The sequence below is a fragment of the Chamaea fasciata genome, unplaced genomic scaffold (genome assembly GCF_029207755.1).
Source record: "Chamaea fasciata isolate MVZ Bird 193981 ecotype frontalis unplaced genomic scaffold, bChaFas1.0.hap1 SCAF_7, whole genome shotgun sequence".
Classification (NCBI taxonomy): domain Eukaryota; kingdom Metazoa; phylum Chordata; class Aves; order Passeriformes; family Sylviidae; genus Chamaea; species Chamaea fasciata.
The window spans coordinates 52,612,797-52,632,965 of record NW_027094092.1 but is presented as its reverse complement, the minus strand read 5'-3'; the positions used below and the strand labels follow the sequence as shown (position 1 = coordinate 52,632,965).

The window sequence follows — 20,169 nt, the reverse complement described above, 5'->3', positions numbered from 1 at the left end:
TGCTAGTGGCAGCCTCTCCATTGACACCCTCAGTATCACATGTAGATTGCCTCATCTGCCCTTCAGGGCTTTTTTCCTGGCAGATCTTCTGGTGGCAGTTCTTGCCTAGGAGGACCTGTCACTCTGCCAGCACTTGCCCTGGGGCTGCCTTTTGTCTCCTGTTGCTGACAGTTCTCAACTCTTGTTTTGCATCTCTTCTTGCAAGCTTGAAACTGTCCTTTTCCTTTAGTGTAGCTATTGGCTTCACTCTTCTTTTGTTTTGTGTATTTTGATTAAGCTCTGCATCGTTAGTTTTCAATTTTGCCTAATCTACAGCAGTTCTTGATTGCTACAGAAAAAACTAAAATCACATTGATATAAAAATAGAGATGACTCCAACAGAACAAAACTTCCCCAAACGTTCCCCTCTCAATCACTTGAATTTCCCAGTTCCTCCTCTTTCTAATCCTGGAGACTATGGTAAAATACAGCTACACTTAGAGGACTGGAATCTACTCTATTCTGTGGATTTTCCCTCTTCTGTAATATGTGTGTACCTTGGTAGCCACAGTCCCAAATAATCGCGATGCCTGCTCAAAGAGTTGAATTTATTACCTGGTCTTGGAGAGCACCTACAGTACTTTGTGTATATGACTTTTTGGTAACCTCTGCCCTCCTGGGAGCAGACAGTAGCTCAAAGAACAAGCCAGACAACCTGCTCTGGGCTGCCCTCTATGCTGTCTCTTCCCTCAGGCATCATAAGGAGGAGGTTTGTTGTCCTGTCTGTGGCTGTAGCAGAAGCAGGCTGTTTCCAGGTTTTTTGGAATCTTTTGGCATTTCATAATTACAGAACGAGATGTACCTAGGATATCTGCCAGATTCCCACTTCTGAGAATATCGTTAGGAGGAAACACAGGACAGGTCAGAATGTTGTGCCCTTCTCTTCCTGCCTTCCCAACCCTACTGGTAGAAACAGGGTAGCTGGGACAAACAAAGCAAAATTTCTGTGGAAAGATCTGGCCCCTAAGTTGTGGGTCAGATGCCTCGATATAACACATTAACTCATTCCACAGTTCTTGTAGCCTGTCTCATGTAAAGTAGTATGTATTATGAGATTTTTCTGTGTACTGCTTCTATGCAAAGTGTTCTGTAGACAAGACCTAGAGACCTCTGTCCCTTGTTGGTGCAGCACAAAGTGGTGCAAATGGTAAGAAAGCATGCAATGCTAGTTTGCTCGTTATTTGAACTTACGTGAACTCTGGGCAGTAGATATATATGGCTCTTTCATCATGCAGTATTTCAGTCCTTGTCCCTGTTTTCTACTTTATTTATGCTTTATTTATGTCTATATCTTTTGTTTAATAGTTTAACCCTTCCTAATTTTTTGATCAATTTAGTTTTACTTTGTCTTTGCAGTGTTCTTGCATACACGGATCAAATTAAACGCCTATTAGCACTAGCCTGTAATTTTTATTCCTCCTTTATTAATACTGTTTCTCTTCTGTGACTGGGTTAGTTGGTGCATAACACCAGCACAGCTGCCCAACTCATTTTCCTTGAAATGTGGACTCAGTTCCTGCCCTTTATGAGCATAATAGGCTAAAATGAGGAAATAAAAGCACTTTATAGAGTCTCATACAATATCTAGGTGTGTTCACTCCTTCAGCATAGTGAACTATTGCAATATTTGACTGCCAGTTTCAGTGTGATTATTGTAAGTGATATTTTGTGATATTCAGTGATAATTTGCTGAGTGTAGACTGTAGATGTTAATCACCTGTTATGATTGACTCATACACATATTTCACTGTGAATTTTCTCTTTTGTACTTAGTGTGTTCATTTGCATGCCATGTTTCCTGCAAGGATAGTGCACCTCAGGTCTGCCCTATACCCCCTGAACAAGCCAAAAGGCCTCTTGGAGTAGATGTGCAAAGAGGAATAGGAACAGCCTACAAAGGTTATGTCAAGGTAATGGTCTTTCCTTCTTGGACAAGAGAAGAATACATAACTTCACTTACAGCTCTACAGCTTGGAACCTCTAAGTATGTTTAAACACATCTTCTAAATAGTGCTAAAGCCTTAAGGCTTTGTGCACCATCTCTGTAACTTATTTAACCTTCGTTGCTTTAGATGTGGGATAAACACTTGGTTTTACTGCAAGAGCTGAAGGTCAGTAGATTAATAGCTACAATATTCATAAGCAGCAGGGGGAAAAAAGAGAATGGTTTAAGAAAGAATTTCTGTCATTTTTGATGTAAGGATAATATAAAAGGTAAACTGTCGTACCATTTTGGTACTGGTGGAATATCCAAGCCTAATATCTTTATACGAGTCTTAATATATTTTTTAACCTGTAACAAGGAATGGTTGAACTTAAAACAAGAAAAATGATTGCTTGATTACGTGACATTTTTCATCCTGTTTTGAAGGACAAGTCGAATGTGCTCCAATTCCATTGATCCAAGTATAAGCTTTTCTAAATATCCTGCTTTGTGTCTTTTACGTGTGCTTATACATAATAAGCAATCAATTATTTACCTGCAGGTCCCAAAGCCTACAGGAGTTAAGAAAGGGTGGCAGAGGGCTTATGCAGTTGTCTGTGACTGTAAACTGTTCTTATATGATGTGCCTGAAGGAAAATCCACCCAGCCTGGAGTTGTGGCAAGTCAAGTCTTGGATCTCAGGTTTGTATTGTTATGGCAGAGTAGAAATCCTCTCTACTTTTTTCTTAATAGGAGTGTTCATTCCTAGTACACAAGAAATTATAAGATTTTGAGAGCTCTGGCCCAAGAAGATGTGTGTATTCTCTACATAAACTGCAGCTGAGTTTAGGCTGATGTTGGTTCAGCAAGAAATTACTTATGTGACTTTGTAGTCATTCACACTGCAGTCACCAGTATTTACAGCATTAGCATGCTTCTTCCTAGAATTCCACCTGTAAAAAGCAAGTGTGTATTGGTAGATTGTTTTTCCCATGCGCTCTGACCTCAACATTGAGTTACAGATCATCCCATACCCAATTAGATCTGGAATGTTAGAAAAACTGAAGTAGTCTGCAGAAAAGCACCAACTAATTAACACTGCAAATGGCTCTGACCCTGCCTTTTAACAGGAGTTATTACTTCATGGGGACCATCTGAACCAGTGAACACTGTCTACTGAATATCTGAGACTTAACATTGATCAGAGTAACCAAGGAAGTTTTTTAATTTCAATTTATGGAAATATCAAGCAAGTGTAATACCTTTTAGTGTTACAGCACCTTTGTACCTGTGTTGAATATATAAGTTTGCATTCACAAGCAGCTTGATTTATATTTTTTCCAGACAGTAGTACTGTGGGATTGCACCAGTACTGCTGTACTGTTCTCACACTCACTGGGAACTGTCAGTGTCAGCTCCCTGACATGTTGGCAGCGGGAGCAGGAACGTGGAAGTATTGCAAATAGCAGCATTCACATCAGTACATAGCTTGAAGCAACTCGGCCAGATACCATATACCAACTGTCCCATGCTTTCTTTGCTTATTGTAGCTGCCTCTTTGAGGCTGTCATCTGAGGATTCTTAGATATTTTTAATAGATGTTAACCACCGCAGCTATGAATTCTAGCATGGGCAAGTTTCAGACATTAGTGTCATCTTTGCACTAAAATTGGCAATTAATGGTGATCAACTTGGTCAAATTCAGTTTTAAAAGGCTAATGTAGACTAGCCCTCTGGGGTGGAGCACTCTGAAATGCAAAAGTTGTTCTGATGTCTGTTTATTTTACTGTAATAGAGAATAAAATCTAGCTGTTTTGAAAACCCTTATTTGAAACCCACAAACTATAATTATGTTGCCAAGAGCTTTTTATGTGATTTTTCTTTTTTTCCAAAGGCCCCTCTCTTGCTACACATTGAGGTATGAATTATTCATTTCTAATGTGTCTGCTGGGCTGGAAGAGCAATATTCTTGCTTCTAATTGTAGAATAGGTGTGCTTGGGACACCAAAACTACACAAAGCCACCCCACTTAACTTCAGGTGGATTGAGATACACGGACCAGATGCTGTAGAGACATAACTGAGGCTTGTGAGTTGTTCGGGTCAGGGATGGTTAGAGCATAACAAAGCAGTTGTGACCTCTGTGCAGTGTTAGGAGATTGCAGCCTATTGAAACAGTGGTGATATCAATTAGATTTTGCTGAATAATCCAAGTGTGTGCTTGCATGTGATGCTCTTGTTCTCTTTCCTCACTAGAGATGAAGATTTTTGTGTGAGTTCTGTCCTAGCATCAGATGTAATACACGCAACTCGGAAAGACATCCCTTGCATATTCAGGGTATGGCTACCAACTGACTCTTACAGAAACTACCAGTTAAATACCAGTGTTTTGTTTTGATAATGGCATATGCTGTCCATATCTAATGTTAATTAAGTTACGTAGAAGTGTAAGAATTTACGAGGGCTGCTGACATACATAGAAAAATATGGTGCTCTTCTTATAACTAAGCTGTAAAGAGCAAAGTTCTCCTTCTTTAGCTGCTTCCTTGTATATAAAGTTTGGTACTTTTTTTATTTACTGATTATAATTCAGTATATTTTCTCTCTTTTTCCGTTGGTATTACCAGATTCTCTTTTTTCTTGCTTAGCTTTGGACTCTTGCTTTAGGAAGCAGTGCTGTAACAGAATATTTTGAACACTGATGTAGTTTCCTTAATTTCATATTTAAGTATTGTAGGAAAAAAATAAAAGAAGAGAAAATAATTAGCTGAGCTATAATATCCCCTTTAGTGTATGTTCTATCTGAATGGTGTATTTCGTTTTTAACAACAGGAACTTAATTCTTACATTTTGTGTGAATCGTATTTAGTCTGGAATTCTAAAATTTAGAAAGGAATACATTAGTAGCCAGTATCTATACTCCCTTACATTTGAATGCAGAAACTCAACTATTTTCAGCATGCCTGATCTTCATCCATTTAGAATCAAGTCAGGAAGACATAGAAAGAAAACAGCTGTCAGTCAGTTGCAGTCCCTGTCATTTGGTCCTTCAGGATTTTACTTGGGAATTATTTTTGCTACTTGTCTGGCTCTCTGTCTCTGCTTTTCTGTAAAAATATTTTCTGCAGTTGAATTTTCGTGCTTTGGTTTACTACTACCTTTACATTTAGTTTCATCTTGTTTGTATTTTGGTTTATGGGTTTTTTAGTTCCTATCTGCCTGCTCTCTTCTTGAATTAGCGAACATGGAATACTGTAGGAAAGGACTTCTGAGGTGAGAAAATATGGTGTGCAGAATGATGGTTCATTCATTTAAGAACAAGGCATCCATACAGCTCAGCCTGCGTGACTTGCTTCTCTAATTTCTACCTGCAGTTTTTAACGGAAAGGGTATCTATATAATAAAAAAATTCGTGAAATATCACTGTGTAAAAATACTTGTGTGGACAGACATGATCAAATATCTCCATGGTTTGATCAGCTTGGAAGCTGATGTGTGAATATATCCATTTAGGTAGGGGACCAGGGAAGCTGCTGAATTACACCTCTTTTTCTCAGTTCTATGTCCTCCTTCAAAAGCAGGAATTGCTAAAAACTGGAAACCACTTAACCTGATTGGGAGAGTCTCTTCTCAGTTTCATTTTGTTCTAGATCTGTATCTTACTGACACAGTCACACAGAGTAGCTTGTACAGAACAGTTTACAGTGTTAATTCACATCATCTGTGTAAAAATGTGGTCCTTCTTTTGTAAGTGTCATTGCACACAACACATGGTGATATCAGTGGCCTACAAAAGGCAGATTTTCATTTCTTCTACCAGCAGAAAACAATACCAGAATCCTGCCAAGCAGTAAAATGTTCACACCTCTGATCCCCCATGATTTCAAGAACAGTAAGAATTTGTCTCAGATTCAAACATTTCTCCTTGGTAACCAGTTTTTGAAGCTGGATATTAGGCCATGCTGACATTCAGACACCTCAGTCTTAAGTGCTGCCATTGATACACATTTTTAATAATAGTGTTAGAGCTGGCTGTAGTGGAGTGCTTGCACAGCTTAGCAGTTCGAGTTAAGAAGCCTTGAGTTTCCTAGCAAATAATGGATTTTTGTATGATGAATAATGCAATATATATTATGACCAACTGCTCACTTTTTTTTTCTTGCGTTTGACTATATATAAGTTGCCAGCTTCAAAACACTGAGGATTAATACATGGTGGTACTTCAAAGGGAAAACCATTCCTGGAATCTAGTTTTGTTTTCTAAACATATTATCCATTATGCCTGCATCTGTCTTTAAAATATTAATGCTTTGTTACATTTTAGACAGGAACAAACCTTTATGCAGAGTAGTAGGAACTATGAGCAATTGCAACTACTCAGTTCTTTCCCTACCTCCTTCACCTCCACCTTCATCTTACTTCTGAACTTCTGTCTTTGGCATCCTATTGTCCCAAGTTTACTTTCAGTTATATTTTATTTTCAAGATGAGTGTTACTTTTTAATTCACTCTTCCAGGAAGTGTGTGTGTGTGTGTGTGTGCATTACCACAATATCCATCTTGTGATGATTTTCTTATTATGGCATGTAGGCTGAAGGTCTGATACTCCACGTTACAGCCAAGTTAGAGATTTGCACTTCTACACCTTTTGCTGCTTTTTTCTGTTTAACTGTTGTTTTTCAGAGTCTGTGGTGAGGGCTGATCCTGGCTGTTGACCTGTTTGTGGCTGAAAGTATAGTTCTTATGATACCATAAACCTTTCAGTCTCTTCATGAAGTACAAAAACCCAAAATATTAAGAAATACTGCGTGTATTCTTCAGGCAACAGAAGTTCCTGGATAGTTCTTCTGTTTAGAACACCTTCTGCTTTGAGATCTATGGGATGGTTTAACTGAAAATTAAGTGAAGCCATAGTCATTTTCTTGTAATACAGGGATGTGAGACAATGCAGTACTTCAGTTTCAAGTATTACTTTCCTCCAGAGCTTTGAATGCAGATATGATGTGTTCTTCCCCTGGAAGTATTTGGAAAATTAGATTTTCAAAACAAAATCAAAATCCAGAACTGATGATAGCAATGCCTTTGGGTTTAAATGCATCTGGTTCACAAAGCATGTCTGTCACTCTCAGTAAGTTATGGGTGTGTGGGAGGGAGGAATCAGGACAAACTATGGTTCAGAGCAGGAAGGAGCCTTTCACTGCCGTGTATTGATTATTGTAGCATTCCTTGCCCATATGTTAGGATTCAGAATTTTTAAGCAAGACTGAATACTTCTAAACAAAACCACTGTGGCTTGTGCAGAGGTTGTTTTTTCATTGTTTTTTTTTTTTGAAGCACTGTGGCTGTATTAGCTGTGTTGTTTATGCTCCTTGGGAACATCATTCCATTGTCATGAGAAAATGTAGTTTATTTGCACAGTTCTGTATGATAAAAAGGGTTTTTATTACTCTAACTAATTTCACTGTCTCTGTCTGTTTAAAGGTAACAGCTTCTCTCTTAGGTTTGCCTTCAAAGTCTTGTTCTCTACTGATCCTGACAGAAAATGAGAATGAAAAGAGAAAGTGGGTTGGAATCCTAGAAGGGTTGCAGTCTATCCTGCACAAAAACAGGCTGAGAAACCAGGTTGTGCATATTCCACAAGAAGCCTATGACAGTACACTGCCTCTTATTAAAGCAAGTTTAGCTGCTGCTATTGTAGGTATGTTTGTTTTAACTTCTATCATTGTGTGAAGGTTGTTGAAACTTTTAGATGGGCTTCTATAATGAGAGCACCGACACCTTGAAATAAATTCCTCAGCTGAATTCCTTCATAGGAATTTAATAATGGGTGAAAAATGCTAATCTAGCATTGATATTCAGTTTTCTTCATCCACTTGGGGTAAATAATACTGTTGAGTTGTTCAGCAGGTTGTTTTAGCAATATGGTATATTGCATGCTTTTGACAGACTGTGTGAACTCAAGCAAAATTGATTTGTGGTGAAAATCCGTGCAGAAATTTTTTCAGCTGTTCAAAACAAACAGCCTGTTTTAAAGGTAAGACCAAGTGTAGCTGAGTTAATGGCTTTTTTTTTCCCCTGTTGGTTTAGATCGAGATAGAATAGCGATTGGTTCAGAAGAAGGACTGTATGTGATAGAGGTGACCCGTGACGGTAAGTTGGGCCATAATGTATGCAGTAATTACATACAAAATAATGAGCTCCATAACTTTTAGTGCTGCTCTAATATAGGTCGCACAACAGCCTTTCATGTATAGTAAGTATTAAGCACTCAGTTAATTGATGAGAAGGAAAAGTGAATGTGAGATATAAGCACTAATTTGGTCATTATCGTTACATTCAGTTGACTGGCTGAAATTAAAGGGATGAGGTACTGGGCATATTCTGACACATTCTCACCTTAGCTGTGTTCCCACAGCAGATATCAAAATGCTTCAGCACACAGAGCATGCACACAAAGTGTGTAGACTTCCCTTTAAAGCCTCCATATCTCATCTGTTTCTTCCAGAAATTTGACAACCACTCATATTCTCTTGCAGACCAATGGTGTTCAAAGCAAATGTGTCTTGGGCTGCTAGTCTTGTCAGTGATTTTCTGAATTCCTTTTGCTGTGCAATTTAGTTTGTAGCAATTTGAAAGTTGGATTTTACTCATGCTAAAGCTTTCATTTCAGTGTAAAATAAAGCAGTGAATGCAGGTTTTTAAAGACTTACGTGACTTTCAAAAGTGGTTTTGGGTCAAAAGAAAATCGTTATTGCTTCTTCTTGTTCAGAATAAGACATTGCCCAATTCCAGGAGAAACTGCTTTATACATGGAGACAGCAGATATTTGAAATATTTTTTAGCAGTAATGAATGCCATTCCTTTGAGTAAACGTCCAGTGGTCACCATTCTTTAAGTGGTTAGAAATAAACATAACTTGAGATGCACATAATTCCAGGAATTCCAGTGCAGCTTCTTGCCTAAAAGAAAGTTGTAAATTTACTTTGAAAGGTCATTTCATAAAGGAACAATTACCTGCATCACTGTGTCATATGTAAATCTGAAAATTAATTACTGGTTTTAGTTTTAAGTTAAGAGATGTTTAGCAGGAGTTTGCTATGGCCAGTTCTGTGTGTTAATAGTGTTTTTATGAATTGTAATCTGTTTTTCATTTTATGGCAGTTGTCATTTTTAGTGTTAATTAACTGCCAGCTGTTTATAGCAAAGGTGTTCGGTTAGAATATTGCTTAATTCTTGACAGATAAGGTGGAGTTGAAGCTAGGAAGAAAACCATTTCTCTGTAGCAAAGCCAGTTACTTCATAGAACATTTCTTCAGACATTTCATTTATTTATGCAGATGGGGGTTATACCACAACAGCACTTCGTGATTTTAACAGCTAAAGGCTCATTGCCAAGTTTAGAGAATTTGATAACTTTGGCTACATTTCTCCACTGTTACTGAAAAAAGGCAAAAAATTTCCAGTTAAGAATTCTCTTTTTTTTAAACTACAATCCACAAATATTTTTAATGCGTTCAGCTAGCAGAAAAATTAAAGTTACAATTTAATTTAATTGGTTTATGCTTTTTAAGTTTCCTAATTTAGAATTGCTCTTCTGTTTGTATCCCATGAAATACTCACTGCATTCTTGAAAGTTCTTGTATAGCCAAGATCCCCAAAGAGAACACATTGTACCTAACCCCCTTAGCTGCCTCTTACCCTGCCTTTAAAAAAAATGCCTCAAACAGCAAAACTCCCCATGGGTAGCCTGACTAGTCCTTGCTCTGAGAAGGGTTTTCCTGGTGCCTGTCCTGAGCCTCTCTTCCTGCAACCTAAGCTCATTCCGTCTTATCCTTTCCCCATCACACAGCGGTTTTTTGCCTTTCAATATATGTGTTTTACACCCCCTTACCGTATTGCCTTTGTATCTGGTTGAGAGATCTGCCAACAGTACAGCATTTTGTCTCCTCACTTACCAGAATTAAATACTTTATACTTCTTGTCTTTGTATTCTGCTAATTTGCTCTTCCTCCAAAATTTACTGAAGATGCTGATGTTTTCCTGGAGGTGGGACCCACTTCTGAAGATGCAGCATCTTGCAGTGTACAGATGGTACAGATACAATTATATTAAAAAATTTCTCAGTTTATCCTACATGTTAAGCAGCATTTTCCCACAGTGTTGTTGAGATTATTTTTTTATGAATAGAGAGGGTTACAGGAATGCTTTGTTTCATTGTTTGCTCTGAGAATTAGTAACAGAGAATCAAACGTGTAATAAGTGCACTTCCTCACCTGGTACATGTCTGTGTTAAGATTAATTTTCAGGCATCACAATGTAGCACTGCAGTGTTTCCAAGCCTGGTGATTTTCCTGTTTAACTTATGGCAGCTCTTGCTTTCTTTGCAGTGATAGTCCGAGCTGCTGACTGCAAGAAGGTGTACCAGATAGAGCTTGCTCCCAAAGAAAAAATTATCATCCTCATCTGTGGTCGGAACCATCACGTCCACCTTTACCCCTGGGCCTCTCTGGATGGGTCAGAAGGGAACTTTGACATTAAGCTTGCAGAAACTAAAGGCTGCCAATTGATTACAACTGGAACACTAAAGAAGAGTTCTTCTACTTGTTTGTTTGTGGCTGTCAAGCGACAGGTTTTTTGCTATGAAATTCACAGAACTAAACCTTTCCACAAAAAATTCAGTGAAATTCAGGCTCCAGGAATTGTACAGTGGATGACAGTGTTCAAGGACAAGCTCTGTGTTGGCTACCAGTCTGGGTTCTCTCTGTTGAGCATCCAGGGAGATGGACAGTCTATAAACCTGGTAAATCCTAATGACCCCTCGCTTATCTTCCTCTCACAGCAGTCTTTTGATGCCCTTTGTGCTGTGGAGCTCAGTAATGAGGAATACCTGCTTTGCTTCAGCCATATGGGAGTTTACGTCGATTCGCAAGGTCGAAGGTCACGCATGCAGGAACTAATGTGGCCTGCAACTCCTGTTGCCTGTAGTATGTATATGTTTTTCTGTTGCCATATCCCTGTTGCTGCTTTACTTGTCAAAAAATACTCAGCATTGTATTCAATTTTGCTTCGGTTTGTCTTTGAATACCGAGTTTATGTTTTGATGAGCTAACCGACACATGGTTCTTCCTGATGCTAGTCTTGGACTTGGAGATCCTGGATGCTGCAGGAAATGCTCTGTCTTATTACAGGACACAGAAGAATAAATAGTGGAATGCAAAATAATTTCTACAGGGAGTAGTCCTGGATGCAGGGTAGTGCAAGACTACCTGTCTGTGAAATTCCATGAAGATTTTTGGTCACCTAGAGGGTATAAATGTCCAGTTGCCTGTAGGGTGTCTTCTGTATACTGTACTTACACTTGAAAGTTTAAGAAGAAATGTAACTGCAAGTTTAAAGGTTCAGAAAGATAATAAGAGATTAAAATTTTCTCCTTTTGGTTTTAATTTTAAGGGGACAATATCCAAAAGTAGTATAGGTGGAGGGTAATATTTGAACCACTCTGCTTGTTTCCAGAGCACTGGTTATCAGCTTGGTAGAACAGAGGCACCTGCAGAGCATTTTTCGGTATTCGGTAGTCAAAGGCAGTTGATGATAAATCTGGTATTTCTATTTGAAGCTCAAATAGCAATTAAATTTTTTTGAATGATTGAAGGCAAGGAATTGCTTTTTGTTTAAGTAGTACAGCAAGGAGTTAGGTGCATATTGGTTTGAACAAGCCAGGCCTTAATAGGAATGTGTTTAATTTTATTTGATTTGAACTGAAATTGTTTGCTTGCTTTACTCTGACCTAGTTCTGCACAGAAGTCTGAAGCAAAGTCCCAAGGAAACAGTGTAGTGGCAAGTTTACTTTAAAACACTATTAGCTAAAACTAATGTTTCCTTTTCCTTAATCAGCTTTACAGGTTTTTTGCATTTCAGCAAACTAGACTTGCTAGTTAATGGTTTTGTCTGTTATTATTAGAAGTATTCTTACTGTAAACTATTTAATAACATTCTTGTATGTGCAGTCCTGAGTAGTGCTGGCCTAGGGCTGTTTTTGTAGAAAGAGCAACATTTTCTGCTGCCAAACGAAACTGAATTACTTCCCTTTTCATTAGACTTGTCCTCACTCCTCAGTCCTAATGTCTGTTACTAGTGATGGTGGGTTGTTTTTAGCTATCCCATCAAGGGGTTGTAAAATTACAGAATGGTTTGGGTTGGAAGCGATCTTAAAGATCACCTACTTCCAAATCCCCTGCCATGGGCAGGGACACGTTCTACTAAACCAGTTTTCTCAAAGCTCCATCCAACCCGACCTTGAACACTAGCACAGATGGAGTGGAGCTTCCACAGCTTCTGTGAGCAACTTGTTCCAGTGCCTCATCACCCTCACAATAAAGAATTTCTTCCTAATACCTAGTGTAAACCCACTCCCAGTTTAGAGCCATTTCTCCTTGTCCTATCACTCCATGCCCTTGTAAAAAGTCCCACTCCAGCTCCCTTGTGGCCTCTTTAGGTACTGGGAGATGCTATAAGCTCTCCCCAGTCTTCTCTTCTCCAGGCTGAGAACAGCCCCAACTCTCTCAGCCAGTCTTTGTAGGAGAAACCAACAAAGTGGAAGTGACTCTGCTGTGGTAAAACACCATGTTATAGAGAGGTTTTGGGCTAAAACAGAGAATTTGTGTCTGTGGCATTCAGTGCCCTCTCCCCAGGAGAGGGAGGGTGAGCACTAGCTCAGCTCTGTTACCCTGGCTGGCCCCTGGGGGTTCCCCTACACCAGCCTGGTGCTGGTGTCCTGTGCTGAGCCAGTGTGGCTGTCCTGGGGCTGCTTGGCTCCCGTGCAGCCTGGTGCAGAGCCTTGGAGCCAGCTGGTCTGGAGGCTGGAGCGTGGGCAAGCCCAGTGCAGGCACTGACACGGCTCCCTGGGAACCACTTGAGGTCTGGTCAAGCTCATCAGCTCTGACTGGCAGGTGCCAGCCTTGGCTGCAGATGATGTTTCTGCCTGATGCTTGGTTCTCCCTCTTGATTTGGTCATCCAGGCCAACTAAGACCACATGTAATAAAGGCTTGACCATAAATCACTTCTGTGTTACATTTTTATGATAGCTGTCCAAGGCATTCTTTTAATGAATTTAAAAAATAGCACTACAACTGTACTTCAGTTCTTCTAAGAAGATTCTGTGATGTGTTTAGTGTCCTACTGGGTTATTTTCATTTTGTTTATTGAAGCATCTTCTCTCTATTAAATCCCTTAAGTTTCTAGTAACTGCCTTTTACATCAGGAGATAGTCTTTACATGAGCAGAAGCATGTTGACACAAAGCTCTAGAGATCTCTGCATTTCCTTTGACCTAAAATAAACTTGTCTGCTGATGCCTTTTATGCTTTAAAATAAAAAAAAAAAAAAAGTTGAAAAGAGAATATGAGTTACAGGCTTTAAGCATTGTGGCATTTTTCTGTCAACTTGATGAAAGTAACCCATACATGAATATCTAAAGCTAGAAAATTGTAAGCAAAATAGGAAGGAAATTGAGAACAGATATGCATCATGAGTTCATGACCCAGCTCACAGATGGTGGCTTTCTCATCTCCTCTGCACACAGCAGATGTATAGTTAGTTTGCTGCTTCTGAAATGAAGTAATCCATAGCAAAGATAGCTGCTCCGTTCCTACTACCTGGCAAATTTGTATGCATCTGAAAACTGCAGATGCCATTTTGCAGTTTCATGAAATGGCAATGTAAAGTTTTAAAAAATACTGAAAGGGTCAAATTTAAGCATTTTCATGATTCTGGTAGTTGTCATTAGCAAATCTATTCTCATAAATCTGTTTGAAAGTGGGACTTTGAAAATGTGTTTTAAAATGTATCTTGCGCATAGTGGAAAACTTGTAACTATTGAAATCTGCTCAAATATTTGTCAGTTCTGGGCTATGGAAATGACATTAGGGTTTTCTGTTTGTTTTCAATCAATGCAGGTTGCAGTTCTTCCTATGTAACAGTGTATAGCGAGTATGGTGTTGATGTGTTTGATGTTAACACTATGGAATGGGTCCAGACTATTGGCCTGCGAAGGGTAAGTCATTTTCTTTGAATATGCAACTTAATTGGGTCGCTTTCAAATGAGGTGTTTCTTCACAGTGTATGCTAGACTTGAGGTAATTCTCTGTCTCCTTCCTCAAAACAGATCAGACCATTAAACATGGATGGCACGCTGAACCTCCTTAACTGTGAGCCGCCAAGGCTAATATATTTCAAGAACAAATTTGCAGGTGAGTCCTGAGCAAGGGGAGAAATGGGGAGCTCATTCTAACTGGTTAATTTTCACCATGTTACCTTTGCTCTAGATGAAATTTGTGTTGAATGTGTCTGGGTCAGCGTGTACCTCTCTGTATGTGAAATTGCTTTGTGCTCTTGCAGCAGGAGCTGGCCTCAGTGTACCAGAAACCTCTGACAACAGCAAGAAGCAAATGCTTCGAACCAGGAGCAAAAGAAGATTTGTATTTAAGGTTCCCGAGGAAGAGCGACTACAACAAAGGCGGTAAGAATTTATTTGGAAATTTGTAAAAAATAACCGAATATACCTGATGACCTGCAGAGACTGGGAGTGCTAATAGTAAAAATCACTCTTGTTTTTTTAGGGAAATGCTTAGAGACCCTGAGCTAAGGTCAAAGATGATTTCTAACCCAACGAATTTCAACCACGTGGCTCACATGGGACCAGGAGATGGAATGCAGGTCCTCATGGACCTCCCACTGGTAAAATACATTTATAAGGGAGGGATATATATGTGCATTTGTTCTTGCTCACAAAAGCTGTGAAGATGAGCTGGATGGGCTCAAGTATTATCTCTGTACTGAATTCTTTAAATCCCTTTGAGAAAGGTGAGCCTTCCTGCTGTGCAATGCTTCTAAATCCTGTGTAAGGAAATACTGTTAGCTGACTTATGAATGAGACACTGAAAGACAGGTATCACTGCCAGGAGCTTGTTAGTAGTTTTGTATATAATCAGTCTCTCCTCCTTCCTTTTTCTTGTTTGTCTTCTTAAAATAATAGAATGAATTTCCGTCCCCCTCATCCTTTCTACATTCTGCTCTTGGTATCACCTCCAACAGGCTTTGAGCACGTCTATCACATGAGCCCTATCTCTGCTGAAATCTCTCTTCAGAGTGACCATTCCTCACTGCAAGGCTCCCTTCTGCTTTCTTCCTCTTCCTGTCCCTCCTCTGCTTCCCTAGCAAGGGTAGGAGTAGCTACAAACTGTTAGGAACTGGAATATGGTATGCTTGTGGCACTTCACCAATTCTAGAGCAATAACAAGGGGAAAAAAAAACTAATTCTGTGGAGGTAACTAAAATGCATGCAACTTGCAGTGCTTTATAGCATTAATTTTATTTTATATTTAACTAACACAGCTTTTAATGAGCTATTTTAGTGTTAAATCCACAGGAGGATGATGTGAAAGTACACTTTCATGTTCTATATGTACCCTCCATCCTAGAGCTGTTAGTCAGGCTTTCTCTTGTCTTTCTCAGATAGCCCAGATGTGGGTCAGGCATTTGTCATTTCAGCAGGAGGAGGAAGGAAAGAACAGCTGTTAGTCCAGTCCCTGCCCCTTCATAGAGGGTTTGCTGGCTGACAGTTTCCAGTGGCTGCTATGGGGCTTAGTTCTTTCTCTGTCTTTCTCAGGGTTTGTGTCTGTTACTGAAAATATGTGGATGTGGTCAAGTAAGTTCAGTTTTTCTACCAACACGGGGTTGTAATAGCTTCAAAAGCACAGTAAAGTTTTCATGAGTAACAGCTTGTCACTGGATAGCTTTTGTTTTGCTGGCTAACAAGGTGTTTCATTTCAACTGTAGAGTGTCCTACCTCCTGCCCAGGATGAAAAAACTTGTCCATCTTCAGCTAACCTGTCACGGCAGCAGCAGCAGAGAAACAAAACCTACATCTCATGGCCCTCATCAAGTAAGGCTGGGAGCAAGCTGGTCCCTTCTGAGCAGTAATCTGTGATGTCACCAGGAGCTGTAAACTGTCCTTTCCTCTCTGCAGGTGGCAGTGATGTGGGAGCAGCCATGCCTTCCCGAAGTATGTCCGACCCTGACCAGGAGTTTGACAAAGAGGTAAAACAGCTTCTGTAAATGGAGACCAGCGATATCCTGTTGACGTAGATTGTTCTCTTTTCCAATAAATTACATTCCCAAGGAAATACTTCATAGAGTCATTTATGGAGATGTTTTCTTTCCGCAAGTGTTTTTCCCAGCCTGTAATAACATGTTTGCAAGTTAGATACGCCAGCACAAAAGCAAAGCTGTGAAAAGATCTTCTTATGGTGGTATTTTAAGAAGTATTATGTCTTCGATTAAGCTTTATAGGCAACGGAAATTTGACTAATTGATGAAATGTCCTCAAAGCTCCTAAAAATGTTCTCTGGGATATTAGCATAGAATAGCAAAGTAATATGACTAGTTAAGTAATTTTCTGTGCTGCCTTAAGGAAGACTTTTTGTCATGCAACTTGAGAAGGAATCAAATTTATAATGCATAAAACTGCTTTTAGCAAGAATAAGAGTATGTGCCAGTAGTCACCAAACATAAAATCTCCTGGCTCTACAAAACTGGTGTTCCTGAATCTAAATAGAGAAGATACATGATTTTTGTATCTCATATTTATCATACGTTTTCTTCCAAGCTTTGCTAAAGCAGTGTCTGTGGAAGGAGAGCATTGGGAATTATTCCTGGGAAGCAAAGTCCCTGATTAAGATCTTTTGTAGTGCTTTTTGGTTCCCATCCGCAGGCCCATATAATGCTCTGAATTTTGAAGCATGTTTTTGTGAAGCCAGACTTTTCCTGGATGCCTTAGCACATGCCAAGTCCGGAGTTCGGATCACACCTGTGGTCTGACTTCCTTTGTCACCTTCAGTGAGCCATTAAAAGCACATGAAAGTGCTTTTAGGGATCTCTAAACACAGGTATTTTTGAAACAGTCTTGGTTTTCAAAGGTGGTTATGATGGACTGTGTTATTCTGCTCACCTTTCCCAAATTCCATTATATTCCATGCTCTAATGTTAATTGTTGATTGTAGGCACAAGTAATGACAGATTCAAAAGGGATTTTTTACAATGTTTTCTCTTGTTGGTAGCTCTTACGACTTCTTAAATTTAAAAAAATAGTATTTTGGAACTGGAAAGAGGCTGTAATAACACCTTTTGGCTTTATACTATTTCCCCCATGGCTTTTGGCTTTATGAACTGGATCATGTTAGGATAATCTTGTTATAGATTATCTTATTATTGTTCGAGCCATGCAAAATCATCTGAACAGCATTCTTGAAGGATGTTACCCTTCCATCTATTTTCCAAGTATATAGTTCCCTTTCTTGAAAACAACTTGCTGCAACGGTAACGGGGTTTTGTGCAGTATTTCATTAGCTGTGAATGTGTGCAGTGCTCAGAATTGTAACACACCAAAATAGTGGGAAACTTGCCAGCCATCCTGTTGAAGTGGGACCAGCCTGTGAAGGCAGATATCCAACAGCTGGTCTAACACTGGGGAAATAACTGTGGATAGTCTTTATTAGATAATGACGTAGGACGTACCCATTAAGTGTATTCTGTTTCCAGATCTCCAGCCAGATTCTTGGCAGCCTTCACTCGTTTGTCAGGCACTTCACAGGCTTGTTGCTGTTTTGTAAACAGTTCATAATGCTTGTTTCCTCCCTCCTCACCAAATTGAAGATGATTTGACCATATTTTTTATATGTTTACATGGGCAGATAAACCTACTCCTGTGCTATAAAAATTGCCTAAAAATTGCAGGCTGGTAAATTCTGAATAACAGTGGACAGATAGATTCATTCCATCAGGAAAGCTTTGCAGTGGCTAAAGGAGAAGAGCCAGAGATGTAGCAATTTTCACATACTTTACTGTAATTCCTGTTGCATCAGAAGGTCACCTTTGGGGCTGCACTAGAGGCTGTTGATGGTAATGGAAGTACTTGCTTGAATGTTTAACTATGGAATTAATGTAGTGCACACTGCTTTGTAGGTGTTGCTCACCCTCATTGTTGAGTGCCTTTGAAAGCTTTTGAGTATAAAGAATTCACTTCAAATAAACGTAATTTTTTAAATGTTTCTCATTAACAGCCTGATTCAGACTCCACCAAACACTCTACTCCATCTAACAGCTCAAATCCAAGTGGTCCCCCAAGTCCCAACTCTCCTCATAGGAATCAGCTTATGCTAGATGGACTGGACCAGTCGACCTGCGACGCGTAACGCCACCGCTCTCGCCATTCCGGCTCCTGTCACCCGCTCCTCCGTGGTGTTCAACAGCAGGGCAGAGCTGTCTCAGATGCTAGTGCCAAGACTGACACAGACTCTCTAGTGTTGTACAAGAGTAATTATAAATCCAGATTGTAGATACAAACTATGGAAATGAAGAAAATTCTTTACTAATAGCAATTGAGCTTTTTATGCAGAATTGTTCACTGCTCAGTTACGGTTGATTCCTTTCTGCACAGCTGTGACACAGTTTTATTGCATAGGAGCATTTAAGGCCACCAGTAAATAGTCTTATTCTTATGGTGAAAGAGAAATAGAGAGAGTTACTGATAATGTTGCTACAATATCAGGAATATTATTTTTCTATAGAATGATGTAATGTCTGATTAGCAGGAAATCCTTTTAGACAGAATTTGGACTTCTAAATAGGAAATGTGAGCAGGTCTAGTTACATCCTCAGATGAATACACTTTTCCCTTTTTCCTGTAACTGTTTTTTTCCTGAATCTTAAGGAGAATGGTAGGAAGCTGTAGGTCGTTTCCAACATCAATAGAATCACCAGGAAGTCAAAGAAAAGCTGGTTATAGTTTTGTGGCCTTTTAATTCATTTAGCCATTACATATACAGGTGCATAACTGTCTTTCTATCTTTCTACCAACTTTTTAGTCTTGTACATAGGACTACTGACAGTTATCTCTTTACCCATTCCCTGCTTTTAGTCCTCATCAGTCATTAGTCAGGGCTTTTAAAATACTGCTGTGAAAAAAAATTGCTCCTAGTTCCTGCCTTTCTCCTCCTGAGAAGCTGCTTCTCCTGGGTTTTTGGTGTAAGGACACACTATGCTGTTTAGCTAGCAAGCCTTCTTGTGGACACATTGCCCTCGGAGTCTGCTTGACCCAAGGGACTGTATCGCACTAAAACATCAGTCTGTTCATTGGTTACCAAAGTGGAACGTGAAGGATGTGTAACTGGGGGTGCTGCTTTTCTCATTAATTGTATCCTCACCTGCATGAAGACCCCATGATTATTAATCAAGTATTGATCATGTAGAAAAATGCACAACACACTCCTGTATATTTTGCGATGGCCCACGTGCGGTGATGTTTTGCGTGTATATTTAATCTCATGCTTCCATGTATTATACATTTAGTACTCAAAGATTTGTGACCATGTTTCATTAAAAGCTTGTAATTAATTCAGTGGCTGGCATATCCAGTTTGTCATTGTCACACTAGTGTGCCTTCTGTGCCAATTTTATGACAGTTGGATGTCACTTATTTAAAATTCAGTTTAAATGGGCTAATGATATACCAACGGCTAATGTTCTTTTCTGAAACACTGTATAGGACGTGCACTTATCTTTAGTTTAAATTGAGTGTTCTAGTCAACATTTAATCCTGTTACGTTAAGTGTTCGACAGTACTTGCTCTTTTTCTCAGATTCTTGATAAAGGGGCTCAGTTAGAGCTGGACACTACTGCTTTGGGGGTTTTCTGGTTTTTACTTTTTTAATGTAAGTCTAAGTCTTTGTAATTATTGAATTGTGAGAACATTTTTGAACAATTTACATGTCAATAAAGCAGAAGAGGGAGGTTTTAAAGTTTATAGTCGTCTGTCTTGACATCTGAAAACAATCTACCACTGACATGTGCTTCAGTCTCATGGTAAATTCACTTTGTTCACATGGACATTTGACATAAACTGAAGATATTTTGGAGCTCCACCCAAGCACTACAAGAAAGGTACATATTACTGAAGGTGAATGAGTGTTCAGGAGCAATGGAAGTCCTTTTGGTGGAATACAGCGCTGAAATTTTGTGCCCTCAGTTTGTTTTAGAGTTGCCATTTCATTGATTTGCTGGCCATATTAATTCCTTTTAAAATGATTTATATGACTCGTTACTTACAGCTGAAGCATAGTAAGGAGGCTGCAGGGTCTATTAATGCATCTTA

At 39.3% G+C, this 20,169-nt stretch overlaps 1 protein-coding gene across 8 annotated transcripts in view; it reads left to right on the top strand.

The window, feature by feature from the left end:
* The window catches only part of CDC42BPB (CDC42 binding protein kinase beta), a 91,061-nt gene extending 71,242 nt beyond the window's left edge, over positions 1 to 19,819 (top strand). For 4 of the 8 annotated variants that reach the window (XM_066188860.1, XM_066188857.1, XM_066188855.1 and 1 more), the window contains 13 exons: positions 1,813 to 1,949; positions 2,526 to 2,665; positions 4,219 to 4,300; positions 7,443 to 7,659; positions 8,049 to 8,111; positions 10,349 to 10,945; positions 13,916 to 14,013; positions 14,125 to 14,209; positions 14,358 to 14,478; positions 14,579 to 14,696; positions 15,798 to 15,903; positions 15,988 to 16,058; positions 18,080 to 19,819. In XM_066188860.1, the coding sequence (XP_066044957.1) occupies positions 1,813 to 1,949; positions 2,526 to 2,665; positions 4,219 to 4,300; positions 7,443 to 7,659; positions 8,049 to 8,111; positions 10,349 to 10,945; positions 13,916 to 14,013; positions 14,125 to 14,209; positions 14,358 to 14,478; positions 14,579 to 14,696; positions 15,798 to 15,903; positions 15,988 to 16,058; positions 18,080 to 18,211 (1,967 nt within the window). In that variant the 3' untranslated portion in view covers positions 18,212 to 19,819. Of the gene's footprint in view, positions 1 to 1,812; positions 1,950 to 2,525; positions 2,666 to 4,218; positions 4,301 to 7,442; positions 7,660 to 8,048; positions 8,112 to 10,348; positions 10,946 to 13,915; positions 14,014 to 14,124; positions 14,210 to 14,357; positions 14,479 to 14,578; positions 14,697 to 15,797; positions 15,904 to 15,987; positions 16,059 to 18,079 lie in introns of those variants that run through there. The other 4 variants (XM_066188861.1, XM_066188859.1, XM_066188856.1 and 1 more) reach the window with 2 other exon arrangements.
* The last annotated feature ends 350 nt before the right edge of the window (positions 19,820 to 20,169 follow it).